At 43.9% G+C, this 18350-nt stretch overlaps 1 protein-coding gene across 3 annotated transcripts in view; it reads left to right on the forward strand.

The window, feature by feature from the left end:
• Positions 1 to 18350, forward strand: part of LOC129825459 (alpha-(1,6)-fucosyltransferase-like) — a 199194-nt gene that overhangs the window by 121645 nt on the left and 59199 nt on the right. For 2 of the 3 annotated variants that reach the window (XM_055885570.1, XM_055885571.1), the window contains exon 2: positions 11600 to 12133. In XM_055885570.1, the coding sequence (XP_055741545.1) occupies positions 11931 to 12133 (203 nt within the window). In that variant the 5' untranslated portion in view covers positions 11600 to 11930. Of the gene's footprint in view, positions 1 to 11599; positions 12134 to 12249; positions 12323 to 18350 lie in introns of those variants that run through there. The other variant, XM_055885572.1, reaches the window with a different exon arrangement.

The raw sequence follows: 18350 nt of genomic DNA on the forward strand, positions 1-18350 counted from the left end.
AAGATACCAAATTAAAACTACACTGGTTGTGAATCCAGCCAACATGTCAGAATTCAAATAGGCTTTTCGGCGAAAGCAAACTATGCTATTTTCTGAGGATAGCACCATTGTAAACAAAGAGAGAGAAGCATATTTCAACCCTGCAGGCACGACACAAAACGCAGATATACAAATATAATTCATGCCTTACCTTTGAGGAGCTTCTGTTGTTGGCACTCCAATATGTCCCATAAACATCACAAATTGTATTTTTGTTTGATTAATTCCATTGATATATATCCAAAATGTCCATTTATTTGGCGCGTTTGATCCAGAAAAACACCGGTTCCAAATTGTGAAACGTGACTACAAAATATCTCAAAGGTTACCGGTAAACTTTCCCCAAAAATGTCTAATTACTTTTGTAATACAACATTAGGTATTTCTTAACATAAATAATCGATAAAATTGAAGACGGGATGATCTGTGTTCAATACAGGATTAAAACCACCTGTAGCTAGCTTTCTGGTCACGGCATCTAACAAACATGACACTTCGAGTGACCCTCCTTCAAGATGGCCGTACTTCTTCATTAAACAAAGGAATAACCTCAACCAATTTCTAAAGACTGTTGACATCCAGTGGAAGCGGTAAGAACTGCAAGAAGGTCCCTTAGAAATCTGGTCTCCCAATGAAACCTCATTGAAAAGAGAGTGACCTCAACAACAAAAAAATCTGAATGGTTTGTACTCGAGTTTCGCCTGCTAACTAAGTTCTGTTAGAATCACAGACATGATTCAAACAGTTTTAGAAACTTCAGAGTGTTTTCTATCCAAATCCTTTAATAATACGCATATCTTATCTTCTGGGGATGAGTAGCTGGCAGTTTAATTTGGGCATGATTTTCATCCAAAATTCTGAATGCTGCCCCCTACCCAAGAGAAGTTAAACAAATCAAAATATATTTTATATTTGAGATTCTCCAAAGTAGCTACCCTTTGCCTTGATGACAGCTTTGCACAGCTTTGTCTTGGCATTCTCTCAACCAACTTCACCTGGATTGCTTTTTCAACAGTCTTGAAGGAGGTCCCACATATGCTGAGCACTTGTTGGCTGCTTTTCCTTCACTCTGTGGTCCAACTCAAACCAGATGGGATGGTGTATCGCTGCAGAATGCTGTACTAGCCATGCTGGTTAAGTGTGTCTTGAATTCTAAATAAATCGCAAACAGTGTCACCAGCAAAGCACCCCCACAACATCACACCTCCTCGTCCGTGCTTCACGGTAGGAACCACACATGCGGAGATGATCCGTTCACCTACTCTGCATCTCACAAATCACAGCGGTTGGAACCAGAAATCTCAAATTTGGACTATTCAGACCAAAGGGCAGATTTCCACCTGTCTAATGTCCATTGCTCGTGTTTTTTGGTCCAAACAAGCCTCTTCTTCTTATTGGTGTCCTTTAGTAGTGGTTTCTTTGCAGCAATTAGATGAAGGCCTGATTCACGCAGTCTCCCCTGAACATTTGATTGTTGAGATGTCTGTTACTTGAACTCTGTGAAGCATTTATTAGGGCTTCAATCTGAGGTGCAGTTAACTCTAATGAACTTATCCTCTGCAGCAGAGGTAACTCTAATGAACTTATCCTCTGCAGCAGAGGTAACTCTAATGAACTTATCCTCTGCAGCAGAGGTAAGTCTGGATCTTTGGCAGTCCTCATGAGAGCCAGTTTCATCATAGCGCGTGATGGTTTTTCCGACAGCACTTGAAGAAACTTTCAAAGTTCTTTAAATGTTCCGGATTGACTGACCTTCATGTCTTAAAGTAATGATGGGCTGTCATTTCTCTTTGCTTATTTTAGCTGTTCTTGCCATAATATGTACGGTGGTCTTTAACCAGATTGGGCTCTCTTCTGTATACCACCCTTACCTTGTCACAACACAGCTGATTGGCTCAAACACATTAAGAAGGAAAGAAATTCCACAAATGTACTCTTAACAAGGTTAATTGAAACGCATTCCAGGTAACTACCTCATAAATTTGGTTGAGAGAATGCCAAGAGTGTGCAAAGCTGTCATCAAGGTTAAAGGGTGGCTACTCTGAAGAATCTCAAAAATAAAATAGATTTTGATTTGTTTAACCTGTCTAGGATCAGCGTGGCGCTAGCGGCACACCCCCCCCCCCCCCACTGAAAAACCAGTGCCGCGAAATTCAAAAAAAATATTTTTTTAAAATATTTAACTTTCACACATTAAAGTCCAATACAGCTAATGAAAGACACAGATCTTATGAATCCAGTCAACATTTCCGATTTTTAAAATGTTTTACAGGGAAGACACAATATGTAAAGATGTACATCTATTACCTAAAAACACATTAGCATAATCCACCATCTTTTATTTGTCCACCAACACCAGTAGCCATCACCAATTCGGCTAAACTAAGATATTTATAGCCCCTAACCAACAAAAAAACTCATTAGATGACAGTCTGATAACATATTTATGGTATGGGATAGGTTTTGTTAGAAAAAAGTGCATATTTCAGGTATATGGCATAGTTTACAATTGCACCCACCATCACAAATGGACTAGAATAATTACAATGAGCAACGTGTTTACCTAACTACTAATCATCAAACATTTCGTAAAAATACACAGCATACACGAATCGAAAGACACAGATCCTGTGAATACAGACAATATTTCAGATTTTCTAAGTGTCTTACAGCGAAAACACAATAAATCGTTATATTAGCTTAGCACATAGCAATTAGCAGCCCAGCATTGATTCTAGCCAAAGTGAGCGATAAAAGTCAACATCGCCAAAAGATATTAATTTTTTCACTAACCTTCTCAGAATTCTTCCGATGACACTCCTGTAACATCACATTACAACATGCATATACAGTTTGATCGAAAATGTTTATATTTAGCCACCAAAATCATGGTTAGACAATGTGAAATGTAGACAAGCTGGTAAAGAAAACGTCCTTGCGCCACTTAGACAGTGATCTACTCTTATACATAAATACTCATAAACGTGACTAAAAAATATAGGGTGGACAGGGATTGATAGACAATTTAATTCTTAATACAATTGCGTTATTACATTTTTTAATTTATCCTTACTTTTCAATACAGTTTGCGCCAAGCGAAGCTACGTCAAAAAACATGGCGTCCTAAGCCACTAAAATGTTTCGACAGAAACACGATTTATCATAATAAAAATGTCCTACCTTGAGCTGTTCTTCCATCAGTATCTTGGGCAAAGGATCCTTTCTTGGGAGAAATCGTCTTTTGGTGGAAAGCTGTCCTCTTGCCATGTGGAAATGTCAACTACGTTCGGGATGAACTGAAAAGCGTTCCCAACTTTTCACATCGTTGCAAAAATAAATGTCCCAAAATCGCACTAAACGGATATAAATTGCTATAAAACGCTTTAAATTAACTACTTTGTGATGTTTGTAACTCCTATAACGAGTGAAAAGATGACCGGAGAAATATAACAGGCTAAACTAACGCTTGGAACAGGAGAGGGTTGGTGTCTTCCACGCGCGTTACGCAGCAAGAAAAGACTTGCTAGCTAAAGGTTTTTTTCATTTGTAGGGCCTGTGAACGAGCAATCGAGCCCGTTGGAATCGTCATCACGTAAAGGCATCCAGGGGAAGACGTAAGAAGTGTCCGTATAGTCATAGCAACGATAGTGCCCGTTTAAATGACTTCAGAAAAGTGGCCAACGTTTCTCAAATCTGACTCCATGTCAGGGAAATTGCTGTAGAATGGGCTCTGTTCCACTTAGAGACAAAATTTCAACTCCTATAGAAACTATAGACTGTTTTCTATCCAATAATAATAATAATATGCATATTGTACGATCAAGGATTTTGTGGGAAGCCGTTTAAAAAATTAGCCACATTAGCATAAATAGTCTAAACAGCGCCCCCATCCCCAACAGGTTAATGCGTTTTTGCTCACTACATGATTCCATTTTTGTTATTTCATGATTTTGATGTCTTCCCTATTAATCTACAATGTAGAAAATAGTAAAAATAAAGAAAAACCCTGGAATGAGTAGGTGTCTCCAAACTTTTGACTGGTACTGTATATCAAAGAGCATACTGTAAGAGATAGCTATAAACAGATCTGGGACCAGTGCTAGTGTTGTGCTCACCCTGACATGGACTTAGCCCACTGAACACAGTCTTCATTCATTACTGCTCCAGCCTGCCAGCCAACCTGTATCCCTCTAGCATGGTGAAGAGTTATTCACAGTCCCCCTCCACCAAGCAAATGCATTAGCTGGCAACACGTAGCTACTCCTCTCGCTGCTTACTTTTCATAATACAACCACAGCTCAGCACACAGCTCAGCATACAGCTCAGCATACAGCTCAGCATACAGCTCAGCATACATGCACTGCCCTGCATGTAGAACATCAACCTGTCCTTATGTCAGCTCATGTTAGTCACAGCAACAGTGCAGAGCCGCCACGGAGCACAATAGCACAATGTCACGATGGCTCTCAATAGCAGGCTAGAAGGACTGGTCTGCCATTACGGCTTGTTGTTTGTATGAAACAGGAAGCAGTGCCTCTTTGAGCCGACACGGTGCACAGTGGCACAATATCATGGTGATAGATCAATAGGAGGCCAGAAGGACAGCTAGTTGTGTGTGAGCATGCCGCAGCTGTGTTGAGGGGTGTAGTCAGTAAAGCATGAAGGGTCTCTATGGAATTACATGGCACCACTTTCTGTATGTCCTACATACCAACTGTTCTGCATGGTCCACAGTCCACATGCTGACGTACACTGGCAGTACATTTAACTTACCTTTTACTACGCTAGCCTGAAGCGATACTGTCTCACACGCACATTAATATGCATGCAGAACCAAAGACGCATGCAGACTTAAAAACACACACATGCACGCATAAGACCACCCAGGATAACACTGGCCATCAGCCAATCCCCTACCCCACACAGACACACGCAGAGAAGGCCTATAAGACCACACAGGATAACACTGGCCATCAGCCAATCCCCTACCCCACACAGACACACACAGAGACGGCCTATAAGACCACCCAGGATAACACTGGCCATCAGCCAATCCCCTACCCCACACAGACACACACAGAGACGGCCTATAAGACCACCCAGGATAACACTGGTCATCAGCCAACCCCTAACCCACACAGACACACACAGAGACGGCCTATAAGACCACCCAGGATAACACTGGCCATCAGCCAATCCCCTACCCCACACAGACACACGCAGAGAAGGCCTATAAGACCACACAGGATAACACTGGCCATCAGCCAATCCCCTACCCCACACAGACACACACAGAGACGGCCTATAAGACCACCCAGGATAACACTGGCCATCAGCCAATCCCCTACCCCACACAGACACACACAGAGACGGCCTATAAGACCACCCAGGATAACACTGGCCATCAGCCAACCCCTAACCCACACAGACACACACAGAGACGGCCTATAAGACCACCCAGGATAACACTGGCCATCAGCCAATCCCCTAACCCACACAGACAAACACAGAGACGACCTATAAGACCACCCAGGATAAAACTGGCCATCAGCCAATCCCCTACCCCACACAGACACGAGGAACTTGATATATCCCTAGTAAAGCCACACATGTCATTCCCTATTATGTCTCAATGCACACTTTATACCCAGCATCTCAGCTCTATACCCAGCATCTCAACTCTATACCCAGCATCTCAACTCTATACCCAGCATCTCAACTATATACCCAGCATCTCAACTCTATACACAGCATCTCAACTCTATACCCAGAATCTCAATTCTATACACATTATCTCAACTCTATACACTGCATCTCAACTCTATCCACAGCATCTCAACACTATACACAGCATCTCAACTCTATACCCAGCATCTCAGCTCTATACCCAGCATCTCAACTCTATACACAGCATCTCAACTCTATACCCAGCATCTCAACTCTTTACCCAGCATCTCAACTCTATACACAGCATCTCAACTCTATACACAGCATCTCAACTCTATACCCAGCATCTCAACTCTATACCCAGCATCTCAACTCTATACCCATCATCTCAACTCTATACCCAGCATCTCAACTCTATACACAGCATCTCAGCTCTATACACAGCATCTCAACTCTATACCCAGCATCTCAACTCTATACCCAGCATCTCAACTCTATACACAGCATCTCAACTCTATACACAGCATCTCAACTCTATACACAGCATCTCAACTCTACACACAGCATCTCAACTCTACACCCAGCATCTCAACTCTTTACCCAGCATCTCAACTCTATACACAGCATCTCAACTCTATACACAGCATCTCAACTCTATACACAGCATCTCAACTCTATACCCAGCATCTCAACTCTATACCCTGCATCTCAACTCTATACACAGCATCTCAACTCTATACACAGCATCTCAACTCTATACCCAGCATCTCAACTCTATACCCTGCATCTCAACTCTATACCCAGCATCTCAACTCTATACCCAGCATCTCAACTCTATACCCAGCATCTCAACTCTATACCCAGCATCTCAACTCTATACCCAGCATCTCAACTCTATACACAGCATCTCAGCTCTATACACAGCATCTCAACTCTATACACAGCATCTCAACTCTATACCCAGCATCTCAGCTCTATACAGAGCATCTCAGCTCTATACACAGCATCTCAACTCTATACCCAGCATCTCAACTCCCACACAGACACACACAGAGACGGCCTATAAGACCACCCAGGATAACACTGGCCATCAGCCAATCCCCTAACCCACACAGACACACACAGAGACGGCCTATAAGACCACCCAGGATAACACTGGCCATCAGCCAATCCCCTAACCCACACAGACAAACACAGAGACGGCCTATAAGACCACCCAGGATAAAACTGGCCATCAGCCAATCCCCTACCCCACACAGACACGAGGAACTTGATATATCCCTAGTAAAGCCACACATGCCATTCCCTATTATGTCTCAATGCACACTCTATACCCAGCATCTCAGCTCTATACCCAGCATCTCAACTCTATACCCAGCATCTCAACTCTATACCCAGCATCTCAACTATATACCCAGCATCTCAACTCTATACCCAGCATCTCAACTCTATACACAGCATCTCAACTCTATACCCAGCATCTCAGCTCTATACACAGCATCTCAACTCTATACACAGCATCTCAACTCTATACACAGCATCTACAAGTCAAAAACTTTGATGGGGTTGGGAGTTAATAGAAAAGATATGTATTCCCATTAACCCGGCAGCGCAGGTCCATCTCTCTCTCTCTCTCTTTCTCATATATATATATATATATATATATATATATATATATATCTCTGTCTCTCTCAATTCAATTCAAGGGGCTATATTGGCATTATTTAACATTGCCAAAGCAAGTAAAGTAGATAATATACAAATGTGAAATAAACAATAAAAATGCACAGTAAACATTACACTCACAGAAGTTCCAAATGAATTAAGACATTAAAAATGTCATATTATGTTTATATACAGTGTTGTAACAAGGTGCTAATGGTTAAAGTATAAAAATAGAATATAAATAAACATAAATATGAGTTGTATTTACAATTTTGTTTGTTATTCACTGGTTGCCCTTTACTTGTGGCAACAGGTCACAAATATTACTACTGTGATGGCACACTGTGGTGTTTCACCAGTAGAGGAGTACCCAGTATGGGAGTTTATCAAAATCGGGTTTGTTTTCAAATTCTTTGTGGATCTGTGTAATCTGAGGGAAAAATGTGTCTCTAATATGGTCATACATTTGGCAGGAGGTTAGGAAGTGCAGCTCAGTTTCCACCTCATTTTGTGGGCAGTGTGCACATAGCATGTCTTCTCTTGAAAGCCAGGTCTGCCTACAGCGGCCTTTCTCAATAGCAAGGCTATGCTCACTGTGTTTGTACATAGTCAAAGCCTTCCTTAAGTATGGGTCAGTCACAGTGGTCAGGTATTCTGCCACTGTGTACTCTCTGTTCAGGGCCATATAGCATTCTAGTTTGCTCAGTTTTTTTGTAAATTTTTTCCAATGTGTCAAGTAATTATATTTTTTTGTGTTCTCATGATTTGGTTGGGTCTAATTGTGTTGCTGCCCTGGGGCTCTGTGGGGTCTGTTTCTGTTTGTGAACAGAGCCCCAGGACCAGCTTGCTTGATTCAAGTATTTTTTTGCCAGATCCTAATGTAGTATGTTGAATATGTGGTATGTTGTGGTATGGTATGTTTAATTTTATGTTCCTTTTGATGGCATAGAATGGCCTTCTTGCCCTGTCTCTCAGATCGTTCACAGCTAGAAGTTACCTGTGGCATTGATGTTTAGTCCAAGGTATGTATAGTTTTATGTGTGCTCTAAGGCAATGGTGTCTAGGTAGAATTTGTATTTGTGGTCCTAGCAACTGGAACACCATTATTTTGGTCTTACTGAGATTTACTGTCAAGGCACAGGTCTGGCAGAATTTGTGCAAAAGATCTAGGTGCTGCTGGAGGCCCTGCTTGGTTGGTGACAGAAGCACCAGATCATCAGCAAATAGTAGACATTTAACTTCAGATTCTAGTAGGGTGAGGCCGGGTGCTGCAGACATTTCTAGTGCCATCACCAATTTGTTGATATATATGTTGAAGAGGGTGGGGCTTAAGCTGCATCCCTGTCTCACCCCACGGTCCTGTGAGAAGAAATGTGTGTGTTTTTTGTGTACAAGGATTGTATAATGTCGTATGTTTTTCCTCCAACACCACTTTCCTTCAATTTGTTAAGTAGACCCTCATGCTAAAATGAGTCAAAAGCTTTTTTGAAATCCACAAAACATGAGAAGACTTTGCCTTTGTTTTGGTTTGTTTTTTGTCAATTCGGGTGTGCAGGGTAAATACACGGTCTGTCGTACAATAATTTGGTAGAAACTCAATTTGACATTTGCTCAGTACATTGTTTTCACTGAGGAAATGTACGAGTCTGCTATTAATGATAATGCAGAGGATTTTTCCAAGGTTTCTGTTGACACATATTCCACGGTAGTTATTGGGGTCAAATTTGTCTCCACTTTTGTGGATTGGGGTGATCAGTCCTTGGTTCCAAATATCGGGGAAGATGCCAGAGCTAAGGATGATGTTAAAGAGTTTTAGTATAGCCAATTGGAATTTGTTGTCTGTATATTTGATCATTTCATTGAGGATACCATCAACACCACAGGCCTTTTTGGGTTGGAGGGTTTTTATTTTGCCAGTAAGTCATTCAATGTAATTCGAGAATCCAGTGAGCTCTGGTAGTCTTTAGTAGTTGATTCTAAGATTTGTATTTGATCATGAATTTGTTATATATGTATCTGTTTGTTCTTTGTTATAGAGCCAAACAGATTGGAGAAGTGGTTTACCCATACATCTCCATTTTGGATAGATAATTCTTTGTGTTGTTGTTTGTTTAGTGTTTTCCAATTTTTCCAAGTCTATGGATTCTTCAATTATTGAGCTGATTTCTGACGTGCTGTTCCTTCTTTTTCCGTAGTATATTTCTGTATTGTTTTAGTGATTCACCATAGTGAAAGGGTAGACTCAGGTTTTCTGGTTCTCTATGTTTTTGTCTGGACAGGTTTCTCAATTTCTTTCTTAGGTTTTTGCATTCTTCATCAAACCATTTGTCCTTGTTGTTCATTTTCTTCGGATTTCTGTTTGACATTTTTAGGTTTGATAGGGAAGCTGAGAGGTCAAATATACTGTTAACATTTTCTACTGCCAAATTTACACCTTCACTATTACAGTGGAACGTTTTGTCCAGGATGTTGTCTAGAAGGGATTGAATTTGTTGTTACCTAATTGTTTTTTGGTAGGTTTCCACACTACATTCCTTCCATCTATAGCATTTCTTAATATTACTCAGTTCCTTTGGCTTTGTTGCCTCATGATTGACTATTGCTCTGTTCAAGTAGACTAGATTTTGCTGTGGTCTGATAGGAGTGTCAGTGGGCTGACTGTGAACGCTCTGAGAGACTCTGGGTTGAGGTTAGTGATAAAGTAGTCTACAGGACTACTGCCAAGAGATGAGCCATAGGTGTACCTGCCATAGGAGTCGCCTCGAAGCCTACCACTGACTATGTACATACCCAGCATGCGACAGAGCTGCAGGAGTTGTGACCCGTTTTGTTGGTGATGTTGTCATAGTTTTGCCTAGGGGGGCATATGGGGGAGGGAATGCTGTCACCTCCCGGCAGGTGTTTGTCCCCCTGTGTGCTGAGGGTGTAAGGTTATTGTCCAGTTCTGGCATTTAGGTTGCCACAGACTAGTACATGTCCCTGGGCCTGGAAATTATTGTTCTCCCCCTCCAGGATGGAGAAGCTGTCTTCATTAAAGTATGGGGATTGTAGTAATGTAAAATGTTCCTGTTTTGATTAATTTATTGGAGTGAGTTAGGTCTCCTCGATACCAAATTAGCATACCCCTGAGTCCCTTCCCTGTTTCACACCTGATAGTTTGGTGGATTGGACTAGCAGCATCTCTCTCTATTTCTCTCACTCTTTCTTTCTCTCTGTCTTTCTTTCTCTATCACTCTGTCTTCCTTTCTCCCTTTCTCTCTATCACTCTCTCTCTGTCTCTCTCCCTCTCTGTCTCCTTTTCTCTCTCTCTCTGTCTCCTTTTCTCTCTCTCCCCCTCTCTCTCTCCCTCTCTCTGTCGCTCTCTCTCTCTCTCTGTCGGTCTTTCTCTCTCTCTGTCTACCTTTCTCTCTCTTTCTGTCTCTCGCTCTCTTTCTCCATATGTCTCTCTAGCTCTCTTTTCTGTATCTCTCTTTCTCTCTCTCTGTCTACCTTCTCTTTCTCTCTCTCTCTCTATCTCTGAAGTGATGACACTGGGCTCACCACATCACCTTGACAATGACGCACTTTGTCACAGAGACGGTGGCGATGTCAGCGGGAGTGTACATGGTAAAACGAAAGGAGCGATCAGGGGATTTAGCTTTCACCGGCTGGATCCATATTAGCCATTGGGTTTAGCCATGCCTTAAAGTGAGATGGGGTGGGGGGGAGGAAGAAGGTGGGAGGCAGAGTTAGAGAGCGAGAGAGAGAGAGCGAGCAAGAGAGAAAGAGATATAAAGAGGGAGAGATAGAGAGAGAGTGTTAAAGAGAGAGAGAGTGTGTGTGTTAAAGAGAGAGAGAGAGAAAGAGAGAGAGACAGAGAGAGAGAGAGAGAGAGAGAGAAAACAGAACATCCCAGTCTCTTTGTTTTCTCATCACAGTGCATTGTGGCTCTTGGAGCGTTGTACATCACGGTGGAAATGTAAATTGCAGTGTCATGCTGAACAATCCTGTGGGGTTGCTGAGCCTCGGCTCTGTCAGGGCCAGTCACACAATGCCCCCACTGTTACAGCCAGCAAGCCTTGTTCCTCTGAGCTGCGTCTGTCCTTCTCTGGGAGTTTGGCTCTGTTGCTCAGCTCCCCTGGCATCTGTCTGTCTATGTGGGTCCATGTGTGTGTCTGTCTGTCTGTCCATCAATCCCTTTGTCTTTCTGTCTGTTTGACCAGCTCTCTTTCTCTCTCTGTCCCCAAAGGAGCCAGGCCAAACACATGAAGTAAGACAGGAGGAAGCTAGAGGAAGAGGTGACACGTACAGACGAGGGGGGACCAGCAGGGGGCTAGGAGTAGAGCGGAAGGCGACACAGTCACGAGCGAGCAAGAGGTGGAGCCCCTAGCAGGACAGAGCTGGAACAACAGCAAGGGGCATCGGTCATGCTCTAGCACACGGAGAAGAGGCTGAACCAGAGATACACTGCCCCAAAGACATCCCTCCCACTGCCCCTGCACTGCGGTGCCAGTGAGGATGCCCAGGCAGCTATTGTGACGGGTCGCGACGGTGTGTGTAGGTGGGCAGGCTGAGCTACGATGCGGCCCTGGGCGGGCTCCTGGCGCTGGGTTACTCTGGTACTGCTGGCGTGGGGCACGCTGCTATTCTACATCGGGGGCCACCTGGTGAGGGACAGTGAGCACCCAGAGAGATCCAGCAGAGAGCTATCCAAGATCCTTGCCAAGCTGGAGCGCCTCAAGCAGCAGAACGAGGACCTGCGACGCATGGCTGAGTCCCTCAGGTAACTACCTACCTGAAGGGAGATGTGTGTGGAAGAGGGTAGACGCATGGCTGAGTCCCTCAGGTAACTACCTACCTGAAGGGAGATGTGTGTGGAAGAGGGTAGACGCATGGCTGAGTCCCTCAGGTAACTACCTACCTGAAGGGAGATGTGTGTGGAAGAGGGTAGACGCATGGCTGAGTCCCTCAGGTAACTACCTACCTGAAGGGAGATGTGTGTGGAAGAGGGTAGACGTATGGGGGAGGAGGGATTGTGTGTGTGCGTTTGTGTGCGCGTGTACTTCCATGCATGTTTGTGTGTGTGTTTCTACTTGCATGCGTGTGTGTGTGTGATGGCGTACGTGCTTGCATTAGTCATAAGTCCAGCCATAGGTGCAGCTTTCAGTTCCCCCCTGTGATATCCTCAATTGCTTTGGAATACACACACACACACACACACACACACACACACACACACACACACACACACACACACACACACACACACACACACACTTCGGACAGCTGGTCTCCGATTAAATCCCTTGCTTTTGTAATTATTCAATATTGGCTGGAAAACAAAGGTAGGATTCATGGCATCAAAACATGTCCAGCTTTCAGACAGGCACTGTCCAGATGGGTCTCAGTCAGAGACAGTGCCGTGTTTGTGTCTGTTGTTATTGAACACATCGAGCCGTTGCTCTGGGACCAGTCAGTCCAATTTGTTATACCCGTAGGGTTGTTTCTTATGCGTCTGGGCCTTTAATAATAGAACAAGAAACGGTGCACTTTAAAACGCCTGTTGTATTAAATATAGGGCCCTTTAATATAGACGGAGAATTCAATACATCTGATTTTTAATATGAATAATGACTTGCTAAATTGCCAAAATTATGCATTTTGCATCTGTCAACCCTGTGTCACTTCTAGGAAGATATTAACCCACATTCTCTCAAAATCTCACCAAGTTTTCACCATCATTGTAAAGCCCTCGTTAATTTGTTGCTTTGACAAAGTAATCTCTGGAGAAAATTATTCATTTAATGTGAACAGTGATTCATTTCTGTCTGTCCCTCAGTTTAAGGTCAACCCTGTCATGTGAACTGAACTCTCGTTTTAATATGATGAAACTATTCCTTTAAAAAAAAAACATTTTAGAAAGAAACATCTAGTCAAATCAAGTGAGCTGGTTCTACTCTTTTGGGCAATTTTCTGGTGTTTTGTGGTGGAAAACTGAGCAGGTCATGCATAAAGCGTCAACCCTGTTAACCACACAGTATAGACAGCACTGGAGGCTGCTGAGGGGAGGACGGCTCATAACAATGGCTGGAATGGAATCAAACACATGGAACCTTCAGTATGTGTTTGATGTATTTGATACCATTCCACTGATTCCACTCCAGCCATTACCATGAGCCCGTCCCCCCCAATTAAGGTGCCACCATCCTCCTGTGATAGACAGGCTTGCATTCAATTGCCCCTCCCTGTTACACACAACAAGCTTCCATTCCTCCTGTCACAAGGGGATTCATGGCTAATTTAAGAATAAATCATCAACCCTGTTATGGTCAACCCTGTTACAGTCAACTCTGTTATGGTCAAGTCTGTTATGGTCAACCCTGTTACGGTCAATCCTGTTATGGTCAATCCTGTTACGGTCAACTCTGTTATGGTCAACCCTGTTACGGTCAACCCTGGTATGGTCAACCCTGGTACGGTCAACCCTGGTACGGTCAACCCTGGTACGGTCAACCCTGGTACGGTCAACTCTGTTACGGTCAACTCTGTTATGGTCAACTCTGTTACGGTCAACTCTGTTACGGTCAACTCTGTTACGGTCAGCCCTGTTATGGTCAGCCCTGTTATGGTCAACTCTGTTATGGTCAGCCCTGTTACGGTCAATTCTGTTACGATCAACTCTGTTACGGTCAACGCTGTTATGGTCAACCCTGTTACGGTCAACGCTGTTATGGTCAGCCCTGTTATAGTCAACTCTGTTATGGTCAACCCTGTAACTTACTATTGTAATGTTTTTATTTAACCTTGAAATGAGAAAACTATTTTTTATGAAATTCAACATGTGCTCTTTATGACATAATGTTAAAATGAGGTGAAATCCAAAGTTTTTTTGACAAAATTACAGTTCTCAAAAGTCACCGATTTGGTGGAAGGGCCCTGTACAGGAGCAGTGTTACCATACAGTGTCATAATGGTACTGCCTTTCTGCCCAGTGTGTGTGTGTGTGTGTGTGTGTGTGTGTGTGTGTAGTGTGTGGTGTGTGGTGTGTGGTGTGTGGTGTGTGTGTGTGTGTGTGTGTGTGTGTCTATTATCATGTCACTGTGAAGTGGATGACATGACACACAACTAGGATCAGAATCACCTTTACTACATCATTACAAATACATTTGCATGTAAAGAAGTGTTACATAGTAAAATGCTGCTACCACAATAAACAAAATACAGACAGACGATAAACGGATATACAGACTAAATGTATAGACGCAGAATGTACACAAACACACATATCGTGTAAACTATCGGCATTGTACAGTAGTCGTGCCTGAGAATATCTCACACCTTTGCTCCATGAACTCCCACACTCAGCATCCCCCTCCCTGATTTGAGTGACAGGCCAACAGCCCACCCACCACCAGTCATCCAGCAGCATTTATGATTTGGGTGAATACAGGGTCGGTGTGGCGATCTGCCTCTGGGCTCCGCCCTCTCCACAGCTGTCAATCACCTGGAGATGATGACACACGCAGGCCAGATGGCGTGATGGGCGAAAGAGAGATAGATAGAGTGTGTGTGTGTGTGTGTGTGTATGTGTGTGTGACAGCCCGGCCTGAGGGATGAGGGCCTGATCAATCCCCAGGCATGTGGATGGAGGGATGGAGGGGGCGAATGAGGGATGGATTGATGGAAGGAGGGAATGAGGGACGGAGGGAGGGAGGCGAGGGATGATGGACAAGGTGAGTTCTGCACCATGCAGAGATTTAAGGGGTGGTGGAAGAGGGGAGAGCAGTGGAGGCCACCATGATAGAGGTTTTAGTCTGGGTTTCTGTATAAGCACTTTGTGACATCTGCTGGTGTAAAAAGAGCTTTATATATACATTTGATTGATTGATAAATTGATTGATTGATAGGGGGTTATCATGGGCAGAAGGGAAAGAGTGCAAGGAATGACAAATAGGAATGAAGAGCGATAGACACACACACACACACACACACACACACACACACACACACACACACACACACAATAAGAGCTGAATGGTTTCATTGGTTTTTCTCCACAGTGTCCATTGACCGTTATCTGTCCATTAGACGGTCTCTTCTCAGCAATGTGTTATCTGTCCATTAGACAGTCTCTTCTCAGTGATGTGTTATCTGTCCATTAGACGGTCTCTTCTCAGTGATGTGTTATCTGTCCATTAGGCGGTCTCTTCTCAGCGATGTGTTATCTGTCCATTAGACGGTCTCTTCTCAGTGATGTGTTATCTGTCCATTAGACGGTCTCTTCTCAGTGATGTGTTATCTGTCCATTAGACGGTCTCTTCTCAGTGATGTGTTATCTGTCCATTAGACGGTCTCTTCTCAGTGATGTGTTATGTGTCCATTAGACGGTCTCTTCTCAGTGATGTGTTATCTGTCCATTAGACGGTCTCTTCTCAGTGATGTGTTATCTGTCCATTAAACGGTCTCCTCTCAGTGATGTGTTATCTGTCCATTAAACGGTCTCTTCTCAGTGATGTGTTATCTGTCCATTAGACGGTCTCTTCTCAGTGATGTGTTATCTGTCCATTAGACGGTCTCTTCTCAGTGATGTGTTATCTGTCCATTAGACGGTCTCTTCTCAGTGATGTGTTATCTGTCCATTAGACGGTCTCTTCTCAGTGATGTGTTATCTGTCCATTAGACGGTCTCTTCTCAGTGATGTGTTATCTGTCCATTAGACGGTCTCTTCTCAGTGATGTGTTATCTGTCCATTAAACGGTCTCTTCTCAGTGATGTGTTATCTGTCCATTAGACGGTCTCTTCTCAGTGATGTGTTATCTGTCCATTAGACGGTCTCTTCTCAGTGATGTGTTATCTGTCCATTAGACGGTCTCTTCTCAGTGATGTGTTATCTGTCCATTAGACGGTCTCTTCTCAGCGATGTGTTATCTGTCCATTAGACGGTCTCTTCTCAGTGATGTGTTATCTGTCCATTAGACGGTCTCTTCTCAGTGATGTGTTATCTGTCCATTAGACGGTCTCTTCTCAGTAATGTGTTATCTGTCCATTAGACGGTCTCTTCTCAGTGATGTGTTATGTGTCCATTAGACGGTCTCTTCTCAGTGATGTGTTATCTGTCCATTAGACGGTCTATTCTCAGTGATGTGTTATCTGTCCATTAGACGGTCTCTTCTTAGTGATGTGTTATCTGTCCATTAGACGGTCTCTTCTCAGTGATGTGTTATCTGTCCATTAGACGGTCTCTTCTCAGTGATGTGTTATCTGTCTATTAGACGGTCTCCTCTCAGTGATGTGTTATCTGTCCATTAGACCAGGGGTGTCAAACTCATTCCACGGAGGGCCTAGTGTCTGCAGGTTTTTGGTTTTTCCTTTCAATAAAGCCCTAGACAACCAGGTGTGGGGAGTTCCTAACTAATTAGTGATGTTAATTCATCAATCAAGTATAAGGGAGGAGTGAAAACCCGCAGACACTCGGCCCCCCGTGGAATGAGTTTGACACCTGTCCATTAGACGGTCTCTTCTCAGTGATGTGTTATCTGTCCATTAGACGGTCTCTTCTCAGTGATGTGTTATCTGCCCATTAAACGGTCTCCTCTCAGTGATATGGGCCTAATTGAGTCCGCTGGCTGAGAGACACTGTCTGCCTCCGCTGGCTGAGAGACACTGTCTGCCTCCGCTGGCTGAGAGACACTGTCTGCCTCCGCTGGCTGAGAGACACTGTCTGCCTCCGCTGGCTGAGAGACACTGTTTGCCTCCGCTGGCTGAGAGACACTGTCTGCCTCCGCTGGCTGAGAGACACTGTCTGCCTCCGCTGGATGAGAGACACTGTCTGCCTCCGCTGGCTGAGAGAGGCTGCTTTTCTGGTTGCCGGCGATTTTAATTCCGCATCACTAAGACATGTGATGACACACATCCATCAACATGTCTCCGTCGCCATTAGGGACAAAAAAGTCCTAGACCACTGTTACTTTACCCACAAGCAATAATACAAGGACCTCCCTCGTCTCCCATTCGTCAGATCAGATCATGACTCCGTACTCCTGCTTCCTGTTTACAAGCAGAAGCTCAAACAGGAATTACCCGTGATTCACTCCGTTGAGAAATGGTCTCCAGAATCAGAGATTATACTACAGGACTGCTTTGCTAGTGCATATTGGAGTATATTTTGGGACTTTGCCAATAACATTGATGCACTAACTGCCTCTGTCACCGGGTTCATTAGGAAATACATTGGTGACGCATTCGCCACAGTTAAGGTTCACTGCTTCCCCAATCAAAAGCCCTGGATTAACACTGAGGTTGGTGCTAAACTAAAGGACAGGGCTACTTCTTACGGGGCTATCACAGACAACCCTGAGGCTACAGCTGAGGACAGGAACAAGTACAAGAAGTCCTCCGCAGTGTCATCAAAGGAGCAAAAGGACAATATAGGAAATAATGTGGAATCGTATTACACAGACTCTGACGCCCGCCAGATGTTTCAGGGGCTAAAGTCCGTTACGGATTACAAAGGAAGACCAAGCCATGATCTGCCCAACGATGTCGCTCTACCAGACGAACTCAATGCATTTCATGCACGCTTTGACAATAACAACATCGTGCCGGGTGTGAGGGCTGCCACCGACCCAGAAGAATGGGTGATCTCGCTCTCCAAGGGCCAACGACCCAGAAGAATGGGTGATCTCGCTCTCCAAGGGCCACCAACCCAGAAGAATGGGTGATCTCGCTCTCCAAGGGCCACCAACCCAGAAGAATGGGTGATCTCACTCTCCAAGGCCGACGTGAGTAAAGTCATTAATCAGGTCAATACCTCCAAGGACATGAGGCCCAATGGTATTCCATGGCGCATTCTCAGAGCATGCGCAGAACAGCTGGCAGGTATATTCACAGTAATTATTATTTTAAAACAAGTTTACCCCCTTTTTCTACGACCGTGTCTCATTGCTGCAACTCTCCAATGGGCTCGGGAGAGGCGATGGTCGAGTCATGTGTCATGTGAA

This window comes from Salvelinus fontinalis, chromosome 27 (assembly GCF_029448725.1).
Source record: "Salvelinus fontinalis isolate EN_2023a chromosome 27, ASM2944872v1, whole genome shotgun sequence".
Taxonomy (NCBI): Eukaryota; Metazoa; Chordata; class Actinopteri; order Salmoniformes; family Salmonidae; genus Salvelinus; species Salvelinus fontinalis.